The following is a 22,954-nucleotide window of genomic DNA, read 5'->3' as shown; positions in this document are numbered from 1 at the left end:
TTTATTGGATCGAGATAGATTTCGCTTAATGATCTCATCCGAGTGTGATTCCGATCCTTCGGAATTAAGCATCGACACGGCTTTAAAGGACACCCACGCGCGACCTCCGTCCTATAGAGACGACCCGATTCGCAATTTTCTAGCTGGTTAAACCGAATGCGTCGCGGTTTTCCAATCTTTCCGCCCGCAACATCGCCCGCCCTTTGTTCACGGCGATCTTGTTGCGCTGACGTATGGGGCACCATGTGGCCGTCGCTGATAAGCGGCGAATTGCGCTTTTATCAAATTACGAAGCGACTCCTGCGAGTATAAAAGCTGCTCCCTCGGGACGTCCGGCGTCAGCAGCTTTCCGGAGCACCGACGAGAAGCACTTCTCACGGGAAGACTTGAAGAGCCCTTGCCGAGGCCTTTCGAAATACCTCGGAAAGCTTGGTCGCGGCAGTCCTTAGTTCCTCAGGTATGACACTTCTCGCTATCGCGACATTCCACGATATTCTCGAGTTATTGAAATCCAGCGCAATACGTGTTACTCTAAATTTCGAGACGGGACATTGTTAAACAAAGAATTAAAAAAAAACATCGTCACGTATGTTATAAAGAAACAGTCTTCTTCCGAACACATTGTAGGGGAAACCGGGGCTCGTTGGCACCGTTTTCACAATTTCGGCATTCGAGTTTTTAAACAACTAATTTTCATGATTAAACAGTACTAATATATGGTAGAGAGAATCTTTCTCTACATTTTCATGCCAGGAACACTCCTGTATATTGTATAGTTTCTTTGTAATAAGTGAAATACGAACATGCTGCATTGTAGCCAACTTGCCCCGATAGTAGGGTAAGTTGGCTATGCGACAAAAGTCCATGTTAAATTAATAAAAACGTAATATAGAAACGGGTAACAGATATGTATTTCTTGATAAAGATTGTATCTTTTAAAGTTATTTTGTAATAATCGAATAGCAAAATGCTGTTGCAGAAGAACAATTGTAAACTATTTTAGATATAGCTTTCTTCAATATAAAAATATTAATATAAATATATATGTATCTAGCTTCTATCAGCATTGTAGGTAGCAAATCACATGCTCACACAGGTCTCACGCGCGCAGCAACAATTAACAAGTCAAGCTAACTATGCCTTGATATGAGCCGACATACTCCATCCCTATATACGTTTGATTTCAGTCATTTTCTTACAATAAATTACTGTTGTTCCCCATAATGACATATCGTATAGTAATAGAAACTTTTCTTTTAACTAACAATACGTCACTTTGATTTACTTTTCAAGCTGGAGAGCATTAATACGATATTTTGAAACGCTCGTTTACTTGCCACCTCTTGAATTAGAGTTTTCTCTTTTTCTATTGTAATACTTGTTTGATTTAAATAAAATTTTGGGAAAAGCACCTATATCATAAACGAGACGTTTTGTGATAACTTTCCCATTATTTCTTTCGCTATAAATACGTAAACGGAACGCATTGCCAACTTGCCTCTTGTGCCAACGAGCCCCGGTCTCCCCTACCATTCGCCTTTAGTTTTAAAATCTTTCAAACGCAATTTAATTGACTCGATATGAATAACGGAGATAACATTACTTTCTAATTAATTAAGATTGAGATTTGTAATGATATTTTGCGGCAGGATGCGGCGTACGCGCCACGTAGTGCTGCCCGTGCGATCCTGGCAGTACATCGGACTCCTGATAGTATCGCTGGCATGTCTGACGCTAGGATTGGTATCCAGGGATAGAGAAGGACACTCCGGTAGTCTCGCAGGACCTGAGCTCACGCATCAAGCACCTCACGAGTATGAAATTATTCTTCCGGCTTAAAGTCGTAAATGTGTGCTTCCTAAATTGTACATGTTACGTCGATCTTTCTAAACTTTAAATATTATTTTTATTCTTTCTCTTCTTAAATCTTCTAAGCACCAATTATCTATATCTTTCATTTGTCACTTTCTTCTTATTCCTCTCTCTTATATGCATTTAAATCATTTAAATCACTAATCTGTCACACAGATGCTTTGCGATATCAAATTATGTCGGAAACATAAACGCATTTAATTGTGCTCTTTATTAAAGATAAAAAGATTCTTTTTGCTTTTATAAATCTTTTTTAAAATTGCTTGTTGCAAGAATTACAGAAGATCATTTTTTTCTAGGGTGGACGCCTGTCCGAACTTGATTCCCTTCGTCAAAAACTCGATTGCCGAACCGGAAGAAGCTACGAAACCGCTTAACGAACATGAAATAAAAATATCTGAATCCAGAGCATCACCTATATCTCGAAAATCAGTACTCTCTCGATCGCCGAGTCTCGACCGTTTGTCCAGGAGCGGTTCGCAGGAGATGAGAGAGCGACTGTCCGGAAACCGAGATCTAAGGGCAGTCGAAAGACTGTCAAGATCGAGGACTCGCGTATCCGATAACAGATCCATCAACCGTTTTCGAGAATCCCGCTTTAGAACGAGCGCGCAGTCCCGCGACATCAGGAACTCCTTCGATCCCGCCACTCGACTCTCTCGATCGCGAGATCTGTTTAACGGAGCAACCGACCGCCGTTCTGCGAGTCGTTCCAAGCAAAATTTTGAGCGTCGTCTGGCCGATCCTCTGAACTCCCGGCTCGAAGATCGCCGATCCACGGAACGGCGCGAGCTCAACGAAATCGCGCAACGGCAAAATCGCGTCGATCGATCGGCGGACCGGCGAGATTCTCTGAATCTTCAGCGTCGTACGAGCGATCATCGCGATCGTAAATCCCTCTCGACGGAGCGACAAGTCAATCGACAAGAATCGCGCGAAGTCCTAGCGGGTCGTCGCGAACACCGAGATCTGTCGCGAAATCGTGTCCCGAATGACCGATCCGAGATACGCGAACGTAGATCTCTATCTGTCGAGCGACGTATGTCAATCGAACATCGGGACGCGGAACGATCAGATCGTCGCGAGGATCGTAGGGATCTCTTAAATCGTTCGGCAAGATTCACTCGAAAGGATATCGATCGCAACGATAATCTGGATCGCCGAAACCGGAAACGGTCTCTGGAAAATCGTCGCGCTCTTCACGATCGCGTCGCTAATCAAGAACGTAGATCACGATTTTCGGTCGCTAGAAATTCTCGTGGAGATCTTATTAGGTCCGACGATCGTCAAACGCTGTCTCGCTCGATGGAACGTTTAGGATTCGACGATCTCAATCGCAATCGTCTTAGCAGACGAGTCAGATCGGTTGAATTCAACACCGCGAGATCCGAGGAGCGCAGATTATCGGTCCGATCTATGGAACGTCGCGAGAATCGTGTTGCTGATCGAAAATCCTTCGACTGGGCGATGTCACGAGTCTCATCCGAGGACGTGAGTCGAGAAGGGATTAATCGCTCGCAAAGAACCGCAAGCCGACGTGATTCGCGTGAAAACGCGGCAATCAGGGAGAATCATAGAATGGCACGATCGCGTTACGATGTCGAAGAAATCGCGAGTCGGGAACGAAAAGAAAGATTCGCACGATCCTCCCGTTTGGTCGAGCGTAATTCGGTGGATCGTCGGGAAATCGCGAGAATCAGAGATTCCAGAGACTACGATCGCCGATCGCGCGAAGAACGAAGGATCGTTCTTCAGAGACCACGCGAAGCTGAACGACAAACGTCCGAACAAAGAATTCCGGAAAGACGAGTTTTAGAGCGACAAGTCGCTCTGGATTCGGCACGTCTCGATTCGCGAAAATTGTCGGAACGAAGAATCGACGACAGCTCGAAATCGCGCGAAGGATCCAGGCTGACAGATCGACGTTTGGAAAGAAATCCGGAATCTCGAGTTTCTCGCTCAAGAATCCTGGAAAAGCGATCTGTTCTCGATTCGCGAAAATTGTTAGAACGAAGAATCGACGACAGCTCGAAATCGCGCGAAGGATCCAGGCTGGTAGATCGACGTTTAGAAAGAAATCCGGAGTCGCGAGTTTCTCGCGGAAGCATCCTGGAAAGGCGATCTGCCCTCGATTCACGAAGATCATCGGAACGAAGGATCCATGACGGCTCGCGGTCGCGTGAAGAATCCAGGATGCAGGATCGACGCGTGGAACAGAACTCCGAATTACGAAATTCGATCTCAATGCTCCCGATGGAGCGCAGAGCGAATTCTAGAACAGCATCTCTCGAGAACCAAGTTCTACGTTCATCAGAAACGCAACGCGAGGTCAGGCGTCTCAAGGAGCGCCGAGTGGCTCGATCAGTTGAGAATCGACCGACCGAGTTTCGTGAAGGAGAATCCATTAGACACTTGCGTCAAAGATCGGCGAGGAACATCGAGGACTCATCGAGACTCTCTTCTCTTCGCCGAGTCCACGTACCTGAACAAAATCGCAAACAACGAAGGCTGTCTACTGAGAGGACGCTCGCTAGAACCGTAGACAATGAACGGTTATCCGCAAAATGGGAACGAAATTTGCAAAACGCACGCGTTGAAAGGAATGTAGAAACTAGAGCAAAAATCGTTCTTAATTCAATGAAGGACTACGAATTTTTCAAGTATTCTATGGCCTACGATATTATGAGACAAGCTTTCGTCGTGGCATTATGTACTGTTTATGGGCTTTCCCTTTATAATGGAAAAAAATCCTCCATCGGGTAAGCCATTAAAATTACTGGAATTTCTTAGAACGCACACTATAAATAATAAAATAGTTATAATTCAGGCTATTAAAAACTTTGATCTTCAAAATAGATTGTCAATACTAATAAAAGAAATTCTAATACTGTCATGTGTGATGTCATGAATAAATTAGAATTCTTAACATATGTTATAATATTTTTGCAGCAACAACATAATGCAGCATGCGCAGCGCTTCGTATTTTGGTAAAATGGAAAAATAATCCGGCTATCAAAAAACGGCACTGAAAATTACTACTCTCTGGACCTATGCTTCTGTCAATCTTATTATTTCATAAATTAAGATATTATGTTGCAATATGTGTAGGTACTGTTTCCGAGAATACTCAGAATGTAGATTAATGTACAGCTCTGTAGTAATGCGTAATATCTAAAAATATATGCTCCGTAGAAATGTGTATATCTAAGAAGATATATTTTGTGCGAAAATAAATAGTTGCAGTCGTAGTTAAATTCGTTGAAATAATTTTTCGAAACCTTTTCGTCGCTATCTTTTTTTTTACTATTTATAAAGTAAGCGATTTATATATATATAAAGATTCTTCTCAGATTTTATTTTACTCGACAAGTGTCTGGTAAATATCGATTGACACGATTTCTTAACCTGCGCTATATTGCCGTCGGATAAAATATCGATCCTTTATAGCGAGAAGATTAAATTTATTAAAGTTATAATTTTGGATTTTGTACATTGCAAGTGACAAGCTTAAATCTATTTAGAAAAAGAATGTGATTGTGTGTACGTCGACGTAACCGAGTCTCAGGAAGATAATTGTCTCAAAGAGTCTGCAGATTTTGCGAAGAAAATACGAAAGATAGGCATTCTGATTGTTCGTCCTCAAGTCTCGGCTACATCGATTTGTGCGGTGTGCTTGCGTTTATTACGACGCATACAGACAAGGCTACATTTGACGAGATCACCAACTAGGCTTGGCAACAATAGTAATAAACTAGAATACTTACGATACGATATACATGATATAGTCAACTTCGTTGATCGCGAATAAACCGACGTGGAGTATTATCCGAAATAAATATAGCGGTTTATCTCTTATAACGCCTATATGTACAGCAAAGTTTCCGAAAAAATTATCCGTAAAAAACTAGATATCATTTAACTTTGGAAGAAACCCTTACGGAGATATTTTTACATATCTATTTTCTTTTTCCTCCGTCCAATTGTCATGCTATACAATTATAAGAAGAAAACAAGCTGCAGCAACATCGATTTGGAGAAACGTTGCAAGCAGCCGTGCCATTTTATTTAGAGTCAATAAATAAATAAATAAATAAAAAATATCTAATCCTAAAAGTACGACTTATTCTAAAAATTAATTTTTGATTCAATAAAATAGATTATGCTAATAGCGGGCAGTGTTCACAGACATTGCACGCGCGTGGCAAGAAAATTGGCGACGGAGAGAGATTGAAAAAGGTAATTCAATCGTACGTTCGTTCGTTCGTTATTATATACGCTACTGTTAGTTACGTAGTAGCGTTTCTCTCTTTGGCAGTGATCCGAGCCTACCGAGTCATTTGCGAGCTCTGTACGGATAGATGACCTCGCAGAACAAACGGTGTCACGGACGCAAGAAAGAAGATCGTACTTTATAATAGTTCTCATCAATTCTGGAAGAGTTGATAGAAGTATGGACTAAACATTTTGGCTGAGGGTCGCGAACGAACGCGTTTACGCACCTATACTTTGACACTTAAAATACCTAATGCCTCTCTCGAATTATTTAAGCTACATCGCAAATACTTAGTCTTGTAAAAATTATCACAATATTCGATGACGAACCGAGAACCATACAAATGCGCTGTGACTATTTAGGGACAATCTCTCGATTCAGCGATAATCAATGGACGTTAGCGATCTCCTGTAGCATTCCTAAGATATGATCGAGTTCTTGTCGGAAGTAGCAAAGCTGCCGATTCTTGCCCTTTTCGTTCTTACTACAGTCTCTGCACTGCGTTCGATTCCTCAGTAAGTCACGAATTAACGTCTGCAAGGTCATCTCCCTACTCTCGTGCCGTTGCTGAAGAATTGTGATCTTGTCCTGCAGCAATTGCAATTGTTCCGTTCCCTGAAACGGAGATATCATGTCAAGGACCGCTTTAAAAAATGGACTATTTTTCACGTACCGGCGTTGATAAGTACTTGACTTTCTCGGTCAGCGTTTTCACTTTATTCTCTAAGTGCTCTCTTTCGGCCTTCAACATGATCACCTGCTCCTTATAATCTCTGAACTTCTCGACCTGTTCTTTCAAGTGCGATATGATTGCTCCCTGAGTATTAATCTGACCCTATTAAAAATAAAAATTATGAAATAGTAAAAATTCCTAGCCATAACAGATAAATATATTGAGATATAAGCAAAGCAGAGGTTTGTACTACTCAAAAGATGCTACTAGTTTTTTCTTGTATGATTTGAAAAAAAAAAGAAAAAAAATAAGGGATATGCCAGGTGTTTGCTAAGCGTTACAAACCTGTAACTTTACCACTTTAGAATCTCCGATCTTGACGCTGTATTCTTTCACAAGAGTGGCCATCTCTCGCTCGTGTTCCTCCTGCAAGAGATTCAAATCGTGCAGTCTCTTGCTCTTCAGCGCCATAAAGTCCTTGTTCATTTTGTTCAGCTCTTCCTTCAGGATGTCGTTTTCGTTGGTCAACTTCTTAATAACCCCATTCTTGCCGTTCTCCGTGTACTGCATCGGATCGTACAACTTTGGCGTCGACGACGACAGCCTCTGCGAGTCGGAAACATGCCCGTTCTGGTAGACATTCGAATTCTGATCATTTCCTTCGCCGTTCTTCATTCCTCGGAACGCCTTATCGAAATCCATGCTTCTGAAGCTCCTACGATCATTCAGCAATTTCTCCCGCTCCTTCTGCAGTCGCCGGTTTGTTTTTTGGAGCTCCTGATACTCCTTGGTTATTTTTGAGACCGCTTTATCCTTGTTCGCGATCTCCAGCTTCAAGCCTCTTATAGTAGCGATGAGATGTGCGTCTTCCTTCGGATTTTGAGACTTCGGCCCAACCTTCATCTTTTCCTTCTTATCTTCCACGGCTGAAGCTCTGTCATCTTTCTTGTTATTCTCCACACTCTTGCTCTCAACATATCTCATCGTTTGCGTGAACATGTCATTGTACAACTTGTGTTCCTTCGTAGTTGCCTCCAACAGTTTCGCCTCCAGCTCCATCACCTGCGTCGTGTACTTCTCCTTCATGTCGGAGAATTTCTTCTGCAGGTCAACCAGATTCTGCTGCGCGATATCCTCCTTGGCCTTGATCTCGTTCTCGAGACTCGCTATTCTCTCCTCCAGAAGCTTCACCTTCTCGGAACCAATCTTGTCTTGTTCCGAGTTGGCGGTCAGTATGAGTGCCGATACTGAGTCGGGGTTCTTCCTCTTGAGTATACGTTCCAATTCGCGCACTTGTCTGTTCAGGTCTGTGACCTTCTTGTTGTCCAGAATAACCTGATCCTTGAGTCTCTGGGTCAACTGCTTTTCGCGCTCGACGTGGCTCTTGCTTATCTGCAATTTATCCTGGAGATTCCCCTCCCTAGCTCTGAGCTCCAGCAGTTCCTTCTCCAAGGGCAGGACGTTCTGCTGAAACTTGTCCAAATCCTGTTTAGTCACTCGCAATTGCTCCGATTTGGAGCTCAATTTGATACTCAAATCCTCTATCTGTTTCTTAAGTTCTAACTCCGTGGTGGTCATCACTTGCAGCCGATCCGTAATAAAGTTATTCTTCGCTCTCAACTGCTCTTTGAACATATCCAATTCGTCCGCGAGCAAACTGTTCTGTTGCATTAGATCGTCGTTCTTCAACAGGTAATCGGCGTTCTTCTCCTTCAGCTCGGACACCTCGAGGTTCAACTTCAACGTCTCCTCCTGGAGATCCTTCACCCGATCGGCGAGCTGTTGCGTATCGTTCGCTTCTGATATCGTGCTCTTCTGCTTAGACTGTAAATTCTTCAATTCCTCTTGCATACGTTTCGTATCTTGCATTAGCTTCTTGTTCTCGGTCTCATAAGCACGGATCAGGCTTTCCTGCTTCTCCAGTTCTTGTTCTAAAAGAGCGATTTTCGTATCGTTTTTAGCAGGAATCTCCACGCGCCGTTCGCTCAGAGAGACCTCATCGATTCTCGCCTTCAAGATTATATTTTGTTTCTTCAAGGCAAACAGCTCTCCCTCGAAGGACGTACGCATGTCCTCGATTTGACTCTTGTACAGCTTCGCCTCGGCCTCCAACTGTTGCTTCAGCAGCATGTTCTTGTGTCTCTCCTCGCGACATAACATCTCCCAATCGCGTTTCATTGGGATCTGCTTCGAATCTCCGGCGGCCATGAAATTTTTCTTGTAAGCGTCGGGCGACTTCATCTGGGACGCAGCTGGTAAGCTGGATGTGGAGCCAACTTTAATTCCAGACTCCAGTTTTGATCTTAAGGACGAGTTAGGTTTCGGCGCGGTTTTGGAAATCGGTCGGGATTGTACTTTCGGCATTACCATCGATGATTTTCTGGAAACCGGGTTTACAGGTTTTTTAGATACATCTAAAGCTTTATTAATTCTGATATTTTCGAGGGAGGTTCTCAAGGGAGGCTGGCATATCTGATCGTAGCTCTTGGACTTGCAGAATCTTATCTCTTTCTTCGATTGCTTATTACTCGGTGCACTAACAATACGGTCGATTTTAGATACATCTATTGCTTTACCCGAAACGCCAGGTGCTTCTTGATGATGCATCTTTGAGATCTTTGGTGCTTTAGCGGCATATAAATCTTCCACTTTTGCATCCACATTTGTTTCTGAACAAGCAGATTCCTTGAGCGCGGAATCTGCCTTTTCCGTTTTCTCCGCGTTCTCTCTCGCAACATTTTCATTTAACTTTTCAGCCATAAGTTTGGGTATCGCATCTGCGAATAATTCTAATCTCGGCGTCAATCCTACCGTATACAACTCACTTTCAGGGTTAACTGCCTTTTTATTAGCTTCTGTCACATTTTTATTGTTTTCTCTCTCTGTAACTTTCGATATAGTCTTCTTAGATTCATTACTAGAATGTTTTAAGAATGTTGTCCCGCCTGACTGAGAATTCAATGCCCCTTTATGTTGTCCTTCGCTTATGCTGGAATCGCTGTCATTAATTTCATGATCTTTGTGTGCACCGTTAATGGCCGGTAATTCCTTTCCTAATATCTCGGAAAATTCTTTTTCCGGGAATTCTGGGGTTTTGCCACTAGCTAATTGACTCTCCTTGGTCGATAATATCTCACCATTAGTAGATTTCAAAAAGAGATCATACATCGCGTTAGACTCTTTTGATTCCAGCTCTGTTTTGTCTGTATTCTGCCCTTGAAGCAACTTCAAGAAATGCGAGAAATCTTCCTGCCCGAAACTGGAACTACCAGACATCCCGCCCTCCGCCTTCTCCTTAGATCTTCTCAACAAATCTTCGAAAAAGTCCTTATCCACGTCCGTGATCTCCTTCTGCAGATTCTCTTTATCCATTTCAATTTTCTTCGTGCTCTTCAGTTCCTCGGACTTGGAATGCCTCTCAATCGGGTCGTCCAAATCGGAACTGCTCGATATTTCGACTTTCTGTTCCTCAAACTTTCTTCTTTGAAATTCCAGCGTTTTCGGTGGTCTCAAACTACTGAGATTTTCATAAACGATTTCAAATCCTGGACTGTTCTCCCGTCTCCTCTCGTTCTTCGGACTCCTCTTTATCTTTTCTGTTTCTTTATGCACTTCTTCCTCTATTAATTGAAAAATGTCAGCTTCCAGTTGCCTTACTCTGTTCAGGCTTTCGTCTTGATTCTCTGGCACTAAAGTATCAGATTTCGATATACTTTTCGATAGGGTGTTACAATTTTCCCTGACTAACTTCTCAGCCTCTTCTAATAATTCTTCCACAGACTTCTCTTCTTCGGCGGGATTCTTACTGGAACCACCAGATTTTGTACGTTCAGGACACGAATTAGGGCTTAATGCCCCAGCGATTTTGCTCATTTCCTCCAGCATACTGCCGATATCCTCGTCAGTGGCATCTACACGAGACATAAGCGAATTAATCGAGCGCAAACATCAATTTGGAAAGCTCCGGCTTTACGCGCTACTCGAAAACTTACTTTCAAAGTCTGACGGATATTTATCGAAAGCCGCGGATGCGAGTATGTCGCATAACGTGTCATCCTTGTCTTTCACTTCTCCTTCGCTTTTGGATACTGCCTAAAAGTCGTTCAAAGCAACATGTTAAAAACGGTAGGGAATAAAAGCAATTAAGAATATTGTTCTTCTTAACGAGGGAAATGTTTCATCGCTTGTTTCAGTCAATCACCTTGCACATCCTCTCTTTCTCGAGGAAGTCTTTCATAGAAGAGCTGACATCCGGCGAAGGAGTAGGAGACTGCTTGGTCTTCGCATCCGCGCTCTTGGCACTCAGGACACCCAGACGTGTCTCAGGCCTCTTCAACCACCACTTATCCGGCGCATCTTTCCTGTCGGCCGATAACTGTTCGGCTTCCTTGGTAGCTTTAGGTTTCTCTTTAATTCGCACCGAGTTCTCCCCGACACTTAGACTTATGGAGGATCCCAAGGTGTCATCCTCTGTGGAGATTAACTAAAAGAAACATATTCAAAACGCGTGAAACTTCTCATTTATTCTATTTAGCAAAAAGAGGAATAATCAGAATTTCTAAAGTTAAACGTTTGAAAATCTCATAGAACGATCGAACGAGGATTCGACGAGGAGTTTAGGTTTAGGTTAAGCGCGCGCGGTCCGCGAGCAAATAACAACCTGTGAAACTCACATCTTCGATCCGCGGCGATTTCCTGGCGCCCGAAGACATCTCGCCCTTCCTCGGCCGTAATTAAATCAAGTCAGACCACCGTGTACAACCGGTCATTCCTCACGAACCGCTTGACACCTGCCATACTTTTTGTTTGTTTGTTACCTGTAATTCGTTCGGTTGCCACAACGCTGCAATCGCGACGGCAATAGAGACCCTCTGCCGGACTCTGCCGTGTTACGTAAAGACGGCCGTTTTTCGTGCGATGTGATTTTCGATGTAATGAGTTGCACGAGAAATCGGCGCCCGAGGCGCGAGACGCAACAAAGCGTCCACGTAACCTTGATACGTTTCTGTGGCGAGAAAAATCGTCAAAAGCAGCACGGCCGCTTTCGCTCTCGCCGATACGTCACAATTTCCCTTTTACTTCTTTTCTTTCTCGCGAAACTCTTCCTGAGACTGGCTACGACCTTGGAGGAAGACGATTCGAATCAAAACGGTCGTTTTCGCTCGCTTGTAAGACGTACAAATATTTAACAACAATGGATTGTTTAAATAGTTGCCGCGCTCGATACTCCCATTTTTTAATTAATAATTCTTTTGTTTTCTTTATGCTTGTATAATTATCCGAGCACAAGTATTTATTATATGTATGTATCGTGTAATGTAAAATATTAAATTATCCAACTTTTATATTGAAAGTGTAATATTAGACTTAAGTATATATTCTCCCTCGTTTCTTGATTTTAAAAATTGTTTTTTCTTATTTTATACTGCCATAAGTTCCATCGATTGATTAAATATTAAATCACGATATATTTTTACGTGAAGTAAAATAATCGCAATTCGTACTTGAAACATGTTTATATAATTAAATTATTGCGAAGGGAGACCTGAATTATGTCATTTAGCTTAATCATTTAACATCAATACGAAAATAGATACATCTATACGTAATTTTTATTAGCAATCATGTCAGGAAGATACATTTAACTGGTGTAAAAATTTAACGAATTAATTTGTAGTCACGTAAGGCGTGCAACGATTATTTACGCCTTGAAAATTTTTGTTTCGGTTAATCGTAAATTGTCAACGCAATTTAATCGTTGACGTTTCTCAGTGAACACAATCTCGCTATGCATTTCTTCAGCGACAGTTTAATTTGAAACCTCTATTTATGTTAACATTACAAACTTTCGAGATTAAGTCTATAAGTAATCGAGTCTGAAGTAAAATTTTCGTTAAGCAGTCTGCCATCCAATTTATTGAAATCAATTACTGTTTGCCATACAAATTGCTGAAATCAATTTGTGTTACTCGTTAAAGCTTATAATCGATACTTCGTTATAACATTGAAAAATTCACTAATTATATCTCTCGAATTCGCAAAAACGAAATTGAATTAAAGAATTATAGAAAGAATTAAATTTAATTGGCGGGACATTCGTGAAAAATTTTCCACGTTAAGTTTATGAATATCTGTAGATTTTATGAGAAAAATTTTTTCGATATATGTATATAAAATTGATACAGTTTTTTGTGCACGCATGCATGTGTGTGCATTATATATATGCAATATATATAATAATAAAACATTTGTGTTATTTAAAGTTGTTACTTAGAGCAGTATTTATTCTAATTTTTTTTTAAATATTTTTTTATTTATAGGATGTGGAAGGCGGCAGTAAATTTGGTGATTAAGCATAGGAAGAAACTGATAGAAACTATGCTTAAAGAAAGTAAATTCATGGAAAACAGTAATAGCAAGCAATATCTGCAACGTGGGCTAAAAATTTTCGGAGGATTAAATAAAAAGTTGATTTATATTGTTAACCACAACATTAAATTCCTAACAAAATTTGAAGAAATGGAGGACGAATTAAATAAATATAAATATAAGGAACGTATTTTATATGTGGGCCAGTTGGCTGACAAAGTAAAATTGAAAATTGAAGAGATCTTGAATAAAAAATATTGTAAAAAAATTACTTCATGTATAGAATACGACAAGATAGTGACTTCACGAAAAGATAATGACATAACGGAAAAAGATATAACGAAATGGATAGAATTTAAAAACAAATTAGAAACCCAAAACTGTACCTTAGAGCAATTACATGATTTTTTACAGTTAGTACCAAAATTACGTAATCCAGTCGCACATCCCAACACGATACCGATACCGATACCGATAACTGAGAAATTCGGCAAACGTGATTAGGACGTGATAAGACTGATCGAAATACAAACAATGTTTACCTCGTAAACTATTATTTACTGTATATCCCCGTAGGGTTCACAGTCTAGTATCTTACGGCGTTTTTGCAGGGACGTACCCAACCCTATCCCACTCTCATCCATTTCCTTTGGACCAACGGTTTAACGTCTCTTCCGAAAGACGGAGCCCAGTTTTTTCCGCACAAGATCTTATCTTGCACGGAGGGCGCAGTTTCTTCGGAAAAAAACTTTTTCCATACTACATGGCTCTAGTGGACTCGAACCTGGTTCCTCAGATTACGAGTCTGCCCTTAAGAAAAAATGCAGTCAAAACTGATAAAAAAACTGGGCACTAACTGGTGGATAACTGATTATTGAAACTGATGACAGCACGATCAGTTTATTGAAACAAGTTACTGATAAAAGAAACAGTTATACTAGTTACTGATTAAAAAAACTGGGCACTAACTGGTGGATAACTGATTATTGTAACTGATGACAGCACGATCAGTATATTGAAACAAGTTACTGATAAAAGGAACAGTTGTACCAGTTACTGTTAAAAGAACTGGTCAATATTGGTCCAGTTTTATTCAGTTTTCGTAACTATCAACTAGCGACGTCGTCGATAGTTAAGTTGACGTAACTGATAGAACTTCCATGTTGTTCGGTTGATCAATTGAATCAATTGAACTTTCACCAGTTCTATAAACTTGCCTGAAGAACATAATCAGTATCTGACAAACCGTTAAAAAAAACTGAGGACCAGTCATTAGTTACTGATGGCAACACTCAGTGTCTAACCAGTTTTTTAGATTAATATAAAAACTGATTATTAAAACTGGGCGTCAACTGAAGAACATAATCAGCATCTGACAAACCGTTAAAAAAACTGAGGACCAGTCATCAGTTACTAATGGCAACACTCAGTGTCTAACCAGTTTTTAGAGTAATGTAGAAACTGATTATTAAAACTGGGTGTCAACTGAAGAATATAATTAGTATCTGACAAACCGTTAAAAAAAACTGAGGTCCAGTCATCAGTTACTGATGACAACACTCAGTGTCTAACCAGTATTGTAGAAACTGATTATTAAAACTGGACGTCAACTGAAAAGCATTACCAGTAACTGACTCTCGTATTCAGTCACTGATAGAACATCACAAGTTACTGATTCAACTTCATCAGTTACTGGTGCAACTGCTCAGTTCTTTTTCTTAAGGGTGGCGCTCTACCACTAGACCACACTGCCGCCCCAAACAATTTTTACCTATATCCTTGCATGCTGACAACTATTTTAGCATGCATTACTTTATCAGTGAGTGAGCAAATCTCCTTATTATTATTCCAGCAGATAACGTCGGCAGAAAATATTTTTAGTTGACTAGATTAACATGTAGAAACTTTCTTGACTTTACATGCAGTTTTAAAATGACGACTCGTGTTCTTAATCATTATCATTTTGCAACGTTTTTGTAGATTTTCCAGCGAATATTTATTTCCCGAGCTGTTTTAAAATGTGTTGCCGATACCTCTGTGTTTTCATACTCGCGTATATCACAAAATATAATATTTATTCGAAATATTTAATAATAAATGCAATTGATTTTTACGAAGTTTCGCAATTTCACATAAATGTTCTTTCTATATGTCGCGAAGAAGCATTCTATTTTTAGCTGTAACGTAAAGCGGAGATTTAGCTCGCGAGTTTACTGAATGCAAGTCGGAGGCAATGCCGCTGGACGTTGAATCGCTCGGGCGATTCATTCACTTTTAAAGTATTGATAGCGATTCTTTTCAGAGGGTGATGACGAACAACCGCACAGCCGTGTAACGCTTCGGTACTCATCGTGCAGTGCAGTAAGAATCAGAGGTGCCTTGAAACCAGCACCGGCCAGCAGTTCGGCAATTAATTAAAATCAATTAAGCGTATAGTTAGCAGAAAGTGTCTAAAAAAATTTGTTTTTAATCCAATCGCTCCGGAATCATTTGGATAAAGTGTCGATATAATTTTTATTATTTGGAAAACAACTCTATTCTAATAAAAATTAATTAATAGAAAAAATAAACTAATTAAATTAAATTAATTGTCGGTAATTCTATAAAATGTTAAAGTTGCGTATCATATGACGGTAAAAATCCTGAGAAGAGCGGATCAAGTCGCTAGTCTAGGTAATAATCATCCGAGGGACCTAGCATCGAAAGCGCCAGTCAACTCAAGTCAGCCAGGATTCACGTCAAGGCTCGAGCCTCGAGGAAGGTTTTGGAAGATAGTGGATTCTTGCTGGCGATTTTGATTCACAGTCCCGTTCTCAATGAATTCAGATTAACGTAAGTAATTGCTCGATATAACAAGTACACATTCTCATCCCGATATCTCGTTATTCATACTCGTGTTTATACTTTTTCTGCTCGATTTCCGAGCTACTCTCACAACTATGAATATTAATCATTATTTTCTAATTTTTCCATTGTTTTTATTTTTTGTAATGTCCTTTTAAATGCATTAATGCAGCACGCAATTATTTCTGAGTGAAATGATTGATCGACAAGTTTGACACGTACAAAAATGAAAAATGATGTAAGTGTAAAGATACTGTGTGTATTGTGTATGTTGCTTTATTGCAAAGGAAATCAAATTTGCATAATAAGAAGGAAATAAATATGTGATACATTAATAATTAGTGTTACAACAAACAAATATGGACAGATATAAATCTGACAAAACTACAGATGGTTCTAGCTTTTGAATCCAAATTAATTAATGCAGATTTATATCTGTCCATATCTGTTTGTTAATGATTAATTAATTTGGATTTAAAAGCTAAAACCATTTGTAGTTTTGTCAGATTTATATCTGTCCATATCTGTTTTGGTTCCTTTATAAAAAAAGGCATGTTACTATAAATTTCGTATGATATCGTGGTTTACTCGTTTTAATAAATAAAGGAAAATTCTTTCACAATCTAGTTGTTATGCTAATTATGAATTGTCTCTTACAATTTAATATTAACTGGAAGACAGCGGCAGGAGACAAGCTCTTATATGTATAGCGCTCTTCCCATTAGTAACCTGCTTACTTTGCGTCAGCCAGAAAACATTCTTTCTACAAAATTGGCATTACTTTTTAGCTATGTGTCTATCCCATTTGAAAAATCGCGATCCAAAGATGTGTCGAGTATAATAGACTGTTTATATAGTTACCAAAGCTTATTATGTAGCATCCAAATAATAAAATATTGGTTAACATCAAAAGATCATATTTTTTTATGAATTATTGTATATTCAACACTTAGCGATAAAAAACAATTATTTGATTTTTGTTTACAGTCATTTATTATCTGTATTTTATAAAAAATATTTTTTGTAATAGCCTAGGATTTCTAGGAATATGATTCCAGCAAAATAGTATATTACACTACAAGGGCCGAAAGTTGAATTTTCGGCCCTGCGCGTCATGATGCCCCGAGGCGAAGCCGAGGGCATCATGACGAGCAGGACCGAGATTTCAACTTTTGGCCCGCGTAGTGTATACGATTTTTCTTCATAGTCGGTCGAAAGTACGTTATTAATTTTACTTTTTTTTTTAACTTTAAATGTTAATAAGCATGTTTTTGATGCCTGCCCCCGACACTTGCGGCACGAGCGAAGCGAGTTAGAAGTAATATCTCCGGTAAATATACAGTTTTGATAATTCATGATTTGATTATTTAAATTTAAATTTTTAGATAAGCATTCTGATGATAGTTTACTAGTATGAGTATTGGACTTGGTTAGATGGCGCATGTGTGAATGGTAGCGGTGAAAGTGCGTTGTGCGATTTTAGCTTTGTTTCTGGGTTTAAAGATTAGTATGTGGCAAGTAGGGATAATGGAAAGATAGGGAGTAAGTAGGGGATGCGATGAGAATGAAGGGAGATATAGTAGGATGCAAGTAGAGAAAAGTAGTATAGAAGTGTTTGTGGAGAACGTGGTAGGATGAGGTTATGGTGACGAGTCAGATAGGCGGTAAAGGTGGTAATAGGTAATGTAGGTAAAGTAGGGAAGGTTTCGACCGATGATTGTAAAGAAGATTGTATGATAAGTGATTAGCTAAGGAGCCTTCGGTCGTAAATTAAGCATAGGTTAAGAAGATAGTTAAAGGGTTGACAGGTTGAACTCAGAACACAGGTAAATTTTAGATTGGGAAAATTAGATTGGGAAATATAGGATCAAGAATAAGAAGAGGAAGAAGAGGTAAGGGGAAGAAAACAGAGAAGAGGACAAGAGGTAGGTGAAAAAGCGCTGTTATAGAAGAGGTTATACGAAACAAGGAAGGATTAAATGTGGAGAGGATTATCGAAGAAGAAAGAAGAAAAAAGTAGTCGTAAAAGTAAAAGCTCTAGAGTCACGGGTTAATGGAAATAAAAAGAAGGAAGGAGAAATAAAGCTAGGACACAAGGATTGGCGGGTCCAGAGGAGTTCCAGGAAAGGAAAGTAAAAGAAGAAAAGAAGATAAGTAACTGAGGAAGGGTTAAGCCAATGATGAAGAAGAGAGAAGATGAAAAGAAGAAAGGTGAAGGAAAGCTATTGGCATATTCCTGAAACAAGGATTGGCGAAACTGATCTGCGTTGTAGGAAAGGAAAGGTAAAAGAAGATGGAAATAGGAAAAGGAGTAAACGAGGACACAAGGCTTGGTGAGAGAAGGAGAAGAAGAAGAGGAAGGAAATGTGGAAGGAGAAAAATGAGAGGTATGAACGTTACAGTTTAAGAAAGGACGCAGCAGTTTTCTGGAATTTTTAGAATATTTGAATGGCACGGATGCGAACCCAGGTATATTAGTTATGCAACGGCAGATACGAGGTACGAGAAGATAACCAGAGAACGCGCGCGCGGAGGAAATAAAGATTGCTCCAGAGGGAACGAGAGAAGAAGGGCTAGGAGGCAATTTATTAGGAGTGGAGAGGTGCAGCGCTGAGGAATTTGGCAAATAAGGAAGAGGAATGGAGCGATTTGAGGGTACAGAAGTTTTTTGAGTTAAATTAGGAATGAATTCAAAAGATCAGGAAGATTAGGAAGATAATACATTGGAAGAGAAAAGAAGAGGAGGGAGGGGCATACAGGGAGGTGTGATGAGTTCAGTAGGGCATGGGGACATAGGAAAGTATTAGTTAGGAAGCAGGAGATTTGTTATTAGTCAGGTTTATTATATGTATGTAGGTGTATGTAAATATTTGAGTGTAGTAAGGGAAGATAGGAGTTTATAAGGTATATGATAGGTTATGGAGTATAAGGTTTATAGAGAAGGCATTGATTTAGAATAAGTTTCAGGATGCAAGGAATGTTATTTTAGAGACAAAGCGAGATGGAATATTAGTTGTTGTGCGTTGTTGCAGGAAGGTATGTGTGTGTGTATAGGTGAATAATGTTCGTTTCTTGGCCTATGCTGAAGCGGACTAGGTTCAAATGAGTTTAGGTTGTGAGTTTAACGTGCAATTAATAGGTGCGCAAGGTAAGGATGGATGAGTGTGGATGAGAGATGAATTGTAAACCAAGTCCCTTCCTGGCATGTAAAGCTGAAGTAATAAAACTAGCATACTAGTATGAGTATTAGTTTCATCACTTTTTTCTCATTTTTAACGGTGGTTCATTTTCTTGTTTTTTAGCAAAGACTGAAATTGGTGGTTTTCTCATCAAATGAGTTGGAGGTAATTGGTTAATATATTCTGTTAGTACTTTTCTTTTTGTCTGTGTTGTAATCGAGGTTATTGGAGGTTCCGGTGTTGTTAACTGATTTAATTTATCAATTGTTACTAGATCATCTTCACTTATTATAAAATCATCAGAAAAATCATCGGAATTAACATCTTGTCCAGTAGTTTTTAAATTTTTATTTGCAGTTACTGTGCCACTAGAATAATTTTTACTAGTCGATGGTTGTGGATTCAGATGATCATTACATACAGTAGCATTAGTAATACATTCATAAATTTTTTCTCTATTTTTTAACGAATTTTCGACGTAACCTGTAAATAATTAAATCATTTATAGGTAAGATATCAAGATAAAAATGTGTAGTATCTGAATATTTTACAGAGAATTAAATTTTTATGTATTTATACAATTAGTAAATGATAGGAAATATCTACAATCTAATTAAATAAATAAAAAAGTAACCTTGTGCTACTGTAATTGACTTCCATCCACCTAGTTGTTTAAGCATGGTAGTGCTTGCTCCTGAGTTAGATAAAAGCGTTGCACCCGTTCTACGAAAGCAATGACCGGTGTACTGTTTTGGATTTTCCAAGTTTAGGTATGCAGCTATAATTTGAGGTGTCTCCCCAATTTTATTCTTGCCAATAACTTGACGTTGACACTTCCCTTTATGATACTGGATAAAAAATCTATCAGTAAATCGATCTTCAGGCCTCAGTGACATGTACTGAGTAACTTTCTTATAGAAAAGATCTCCGATAATAAATTGTCGAGGCATGTCATTTTTCGACTCATGAATAGAAACAAGATACTTATTACCGTTGTTTTCTACATCTTGGATTTTAAGTTTCGTAAGTTCATCACATCTAAGAGCTCCACATATGCCAAAGATTAAAATAACCTGCAATTATTATAGAAATAGATTTACATGTCATGATGAGTTGATTATTATTAATTTAAGTATACATTAAAAAGATGAAACATTAAGCAATAAATAAAAATTAATATAAATACTAACCTTTGAAGCTAAGTGAACATAGTCTGGTGCATTGTTAATAAATTTTAAAATTTCATCCCATTTCAATACCAAGGACTTTTTCGGTTTGTAACCTTTAGAGTTATTTTTGACTAAAGCTTTCAAGCTAAGAAAATTATCTATGTTAACATTGTCTCTTGAATTTAATGTGCTTTTCAAAATTGACCAAACACTCCATAAAGTTGACGGCTTTAATTTTTTAGATAGGTCCTTAAAATACACAATCAAATTATTTTCTTCACAGTTTGACAGTGAAGTTTTGTGTTCTATCTGCCACTTTTTATACGTGTTGTAAACAAGATTGTATCGATCAACAGACTTCTTTGGCAACGTATCTGTATTTATTATCAATCGCGCTTCTGCATCGAAATTTCGTATAACTTCTTCCTCGTCTACGGATTCATCAGATGACATATTGTTCATTTTTGCTAGATTATTGAATTGACTTTAATAATATTTTAATATTAAATTAACTGACGACAGAACAATATTGATGGCTATTTTTAAGGTTAAAGGGCGTTAAGGTTTAAGGTTATAGAGGGCGCGCGTGTACTTCTCACAGGGAGTAAATGTTAAACTTTCGTCCCTGCTATTAGGGACGAAAGTACGTACTTTCGACCGAGGTATGAAGAAAAATATTTTTTATAAAATACAGATAAATGACTAAACAAAAATCAAATAATTATGTTTTTTAAATACTTTTAATTAAAAACGAAAAACAGAACTTGAATCGCCAGTGAACAATTAACAATTAGCAAAGGTATTATGATCGACCCAACTGGCAAATTTTATTGATCAAAAAACGCTACGTTTCGACCGCAGATTTCGGTCTTTTTCAAGCGTATAGAAACCACTCACAAATATTAATTAATAATTAATTAATTAATAATCAATAAAATTTGCCAGTTGGATCGATCATAATATGTTTGCTAACTTTTAATTAAAATTTACAATTAAAAAAGATGTCCAAAATAGGTCCAAAAGCAATCCATTATAGGTCCAAAATTGGGTACGTTTTGGACATTTTGCGGACGTACAAAGTTGTGACAAATGGACGTCCATGGGACGTACATATTTGGACATTCTGCGGACGTACAAAGTTGTGCCAAATGGCCGTCCATGGGACGTACATAGAACGTCCGACGGACCTTATTTGGACTTTGTTTGGACGTCCGAATGTCCAAAAGCGGATGTCCACTGAACATACATTGGACGTCCTTGTGCTATCTGGGTTAACATGTATTAAATAAAACTTATAATTGATAATTGAAATTACTTTTGTTTGGTTTGGAACGGACGACACCGTATAAATTAACAATTTTCTGTTATCAATATACTGTCCCACTTTGCAGATTTACTTGAGGTTTCATTGCTCTGTTCGGAGGATGTGCTAGAACTAGTGTTGAATCCTTTCTGATTGGAATGTACATACGCCATTCGAAGCTAATTTCTCTTCCTCTTCTCTGTCATTCTTCAGAGCGATTAGCAGAGCAATTATCCAACTTCAACATTTTCGCCTTGTTCTCAGTTTCCTCTGTTTCTGACTCATACGACCTCTTTCTCAATGCAAAATTTTCCACGCTTGGCGGTGGAATAAACTCGATTTCGTAGGCATGCTTGCCGTAGAGCAGCTCTAATCGATCATCGTGTCTAATCACAAATCTCACACCCTTCTGAGTTTTAAAATCATTAAAACCACAAGCGTGTGGATCAATTTGTTGAACTGTTATTACGTTTACGCGAGCTTTACTTCTGTAGTAACTTACGATAATTCCTTCGCGTAAACAGGATTTTTCTTCGCGTAAACGGGATTTTGTAGTAACTTACGATAATTTACTTCGCGTAAACGAGTGATTTATCGTAAGTTACTACAGAAGTAACGCTCGCGTAAACGTAGTATGTGACGATTATAGCCTCCACATAGTTTGCACATAGACGAACTGTTGAAGATAGATTAATTTGTATCAATAACTTACAAATAACCCTCAAATATAAGAATATCTTGTTGTAAATTAAATAATTAAAGTAAATTGTATCAACATTTCGAGTACTCGCAACTCGTCGCGTCGCGTAAAAGAGTCACGGTCGGTCTCACTCCGCGTGTACTTGGCGCGAGACACTACCGTGTCTCTTGACTTAGCTTTATATGCGATCAAAGGTCCATATACAAAGCTTATGAAAACAAAGCTTCTTCTATGAGGAAGCAAAATGAGTTAATGTTTTACATTTATTTCAATACAGGACCAATTATTATCGAAAAAAACATTAAAATTAAAGTTTCAGGCTTTCGGCCTGTTTAATATACTTAAAAAAATTTATATTATACACGAAAATATTTCTCCAGCGTATAAATTATAAAGTCGTGTTTAAATGCAGATTACACGATAAAATCTCTTCCTTAAAACATTAGTCGCAATATCGTTAACGAAACGTAATTAGAAAATTAGAAATTAGCTTTTCGAAACGTTTTATTGCTATTCGACTTGCCGTGTCTTCATAACAATGTCATTTAATATTATATATTACATGTAGAGT

General features: G+C 38.8%; 3 protein-coding genes across 5 annotated transcripts; 1 reads left to right on the top strand and 2 right to left on the bottom strand.

Annotated features, from left to right (window-relative positions):
* Nucleotides 1–302: 302 nt before the first annotated feature.
* LOC139767653 (uncharacterized) lies at nt 303–5,127 on the top strand. The gene is made up of 4 exons (XM_071697148.1): nt 303–457; nt 1,650–1,814; nt 2,172–4,631; nt 4,822–5,127. Exons 2-4 carry the CDS (start codon nt 1,651–1,653, stop codon nt 4,862–4,864), a joined length of 2,667 nt encoding a protein of 888 aa, XP_071553249.1. The 5' UTR covers nt 303–457; nt 1,650; the 3' UTR covers nt 4,865–5,127.
* A 186-nt stretch (nt 5,128–5,313) lies between these two features.
* LOC139767651 (uncharacterized) lies at nt 5,314–11,861 on the bottom strand. Of its 3 annotated transcripts, none has more exons than XM_071697144.1 (6): nt 11,493–11,845; nt 11,021–11,302; nt 10,812–10,911; nt 7,165–10,730; nt 6,820–6,981; nt 5,314–6,761 (listed from the first exon to the last, which is right to left on the bottom strand). In XM_071697144.1, the coding sequence occupies exons 1-6, from the start codon at nt 11,529–11,531 to the stop codon at nt 6,534–6,536; spliced, it is 4,377 nt and encodes a 1,458-aa protein (XP_071553245.1). In that variant the 5' UTR covers nt 11,532–11,845; the 3' UTR covers nt 5,314–6,533. The 3 variants fall into 3 exon arrangements, with proteins under 3 accessions (XP_071553245.1, XP_071553246.1, XP_071553248.1); XM_071697145.1 differs by having other exon boundaries at nt 7,177–10,730; nt 11,493–11,844; XM_071697147.1 differs by having other exon boundaries at nt 6,678–6,761; nt 6,836–6,981; nt 11,493–11,861.
* A 7,426-nt stretch (nt 11,862–19,287) lies between these two features.
* On the bottom strand, nt 19,288–22,908 carry LOC139767747 (uncharacterized). Its single transcript, XM_071697354.1, has 3 exons — nt 20,402–22,908; nt 19,846–20,284; nt 19,288–19,694 (listed from the first exon to the last, which is right to left on the bottom strand). Exons 1-3 carry the CDS (start codon nt 20,840–20,842, stop codon nt 19,288–19,290), a joined length of 1,287 nt encoding a protein of 428 aa, XP_071553455.1. The 5' UTR covers nt 20,843–22,908.
* Nucleotides 22,909–22,954: the final 46 nt, after the last annotated feature.

This window comes from Temnothorax nylanderi, unplaced genomic scaffold, assembly GCF_030848795.1.
Source record: "Temnothorax nylanderi isolate EJ_2023f unplaced genomic scaffold, tnyl_v1.0 TNYL_tig0011_pilon, whole genome shotgun sequence".
Lineage (NCBI taxonomy): Eukaryota > Metazoa > Arthropoda > Insecta > Hymenoptera > Formicidae > Temnothorax > Temnothorax nylanderi.
Note: the sequence above shows the minus strand (reverse complement) of the source record. Positions and strands in the feature narration are given on the sequence as shown.

What these genes read in the sequence shown, in the direction of transcription:
- LOC139767653 (XM_071697148.1), top strand. Translation starts at nt 1,651, where the DNA reads ATGCGGCGTACGCGCCACGTAGTGCTGCCCGTGCGATCCTGGCAGTAC. An exon ending in ACGCATCAAGCACCTCACGA is followed by an intron (nt 1,815 to 2,171) that starts GTATGAAATTAT and finishes ATTTTTTTCTAG; the next exon opens with GGTGGACGCCTGTCCGAACT. An exon ending in GGAAAAAAATCCTCCATCGG is followed by an intron (nt 4,632 to 4,821) that starts GTAAGCCATTAA and finishes ATATTTTTGCAG; the next exon opens with CAACAACATAATGCAGCATG.
- LOC139767651 (XM_071697144.1), bottom strand. Translation starts at nt 11,531, where the DNA reads ATGTCTTCGGGCGCCAGGAAATCGCCGCGGATCGAAGAT. An exon ending in ATATCCGTCAGACTTTGAAA is followed by an intron (nt 10,731 to 10,811) that starts GTAAGTTTTCGA and finishes TGTCTCGTGTAG; the next exon opens with ATGCCACTGACGAGGATATC. An exon ending in CTAAAGTGGTAAAGTTACAG is followed by an intron (nt 6,982 to 7,164) that starts GTTTGTAACGCT and finishes TATTTTTAATAG; the next exon opens with GGTCAGATTAATACTCAGGG.
- LOC139767747 (XM_071697354.1), bottom strand. Translation starts at nt 20,842, where the DNA reads ATGAACAATATGTCATCTGATGAATCCGTAGACGAGGAAGAAGTTATA. An exon ending in ATGTTCACTTAGCTTCAAAG is followed by an intron (nt 20,285 to 20,401) that starts GTTAGTATTTAT and finishes TAATAATTGCAG; the next exon opens with GTTATTTTAATCTTTGGCAT. An exon ending in GTCAATTACAGTAGCACAAG is followed by an intron (nt 19,695 to 19,845) that starts GTTACTTTTTTA and finishes AATTATTTACAG; the next exon opens with GTTACGTCGAAAATTCGTTA.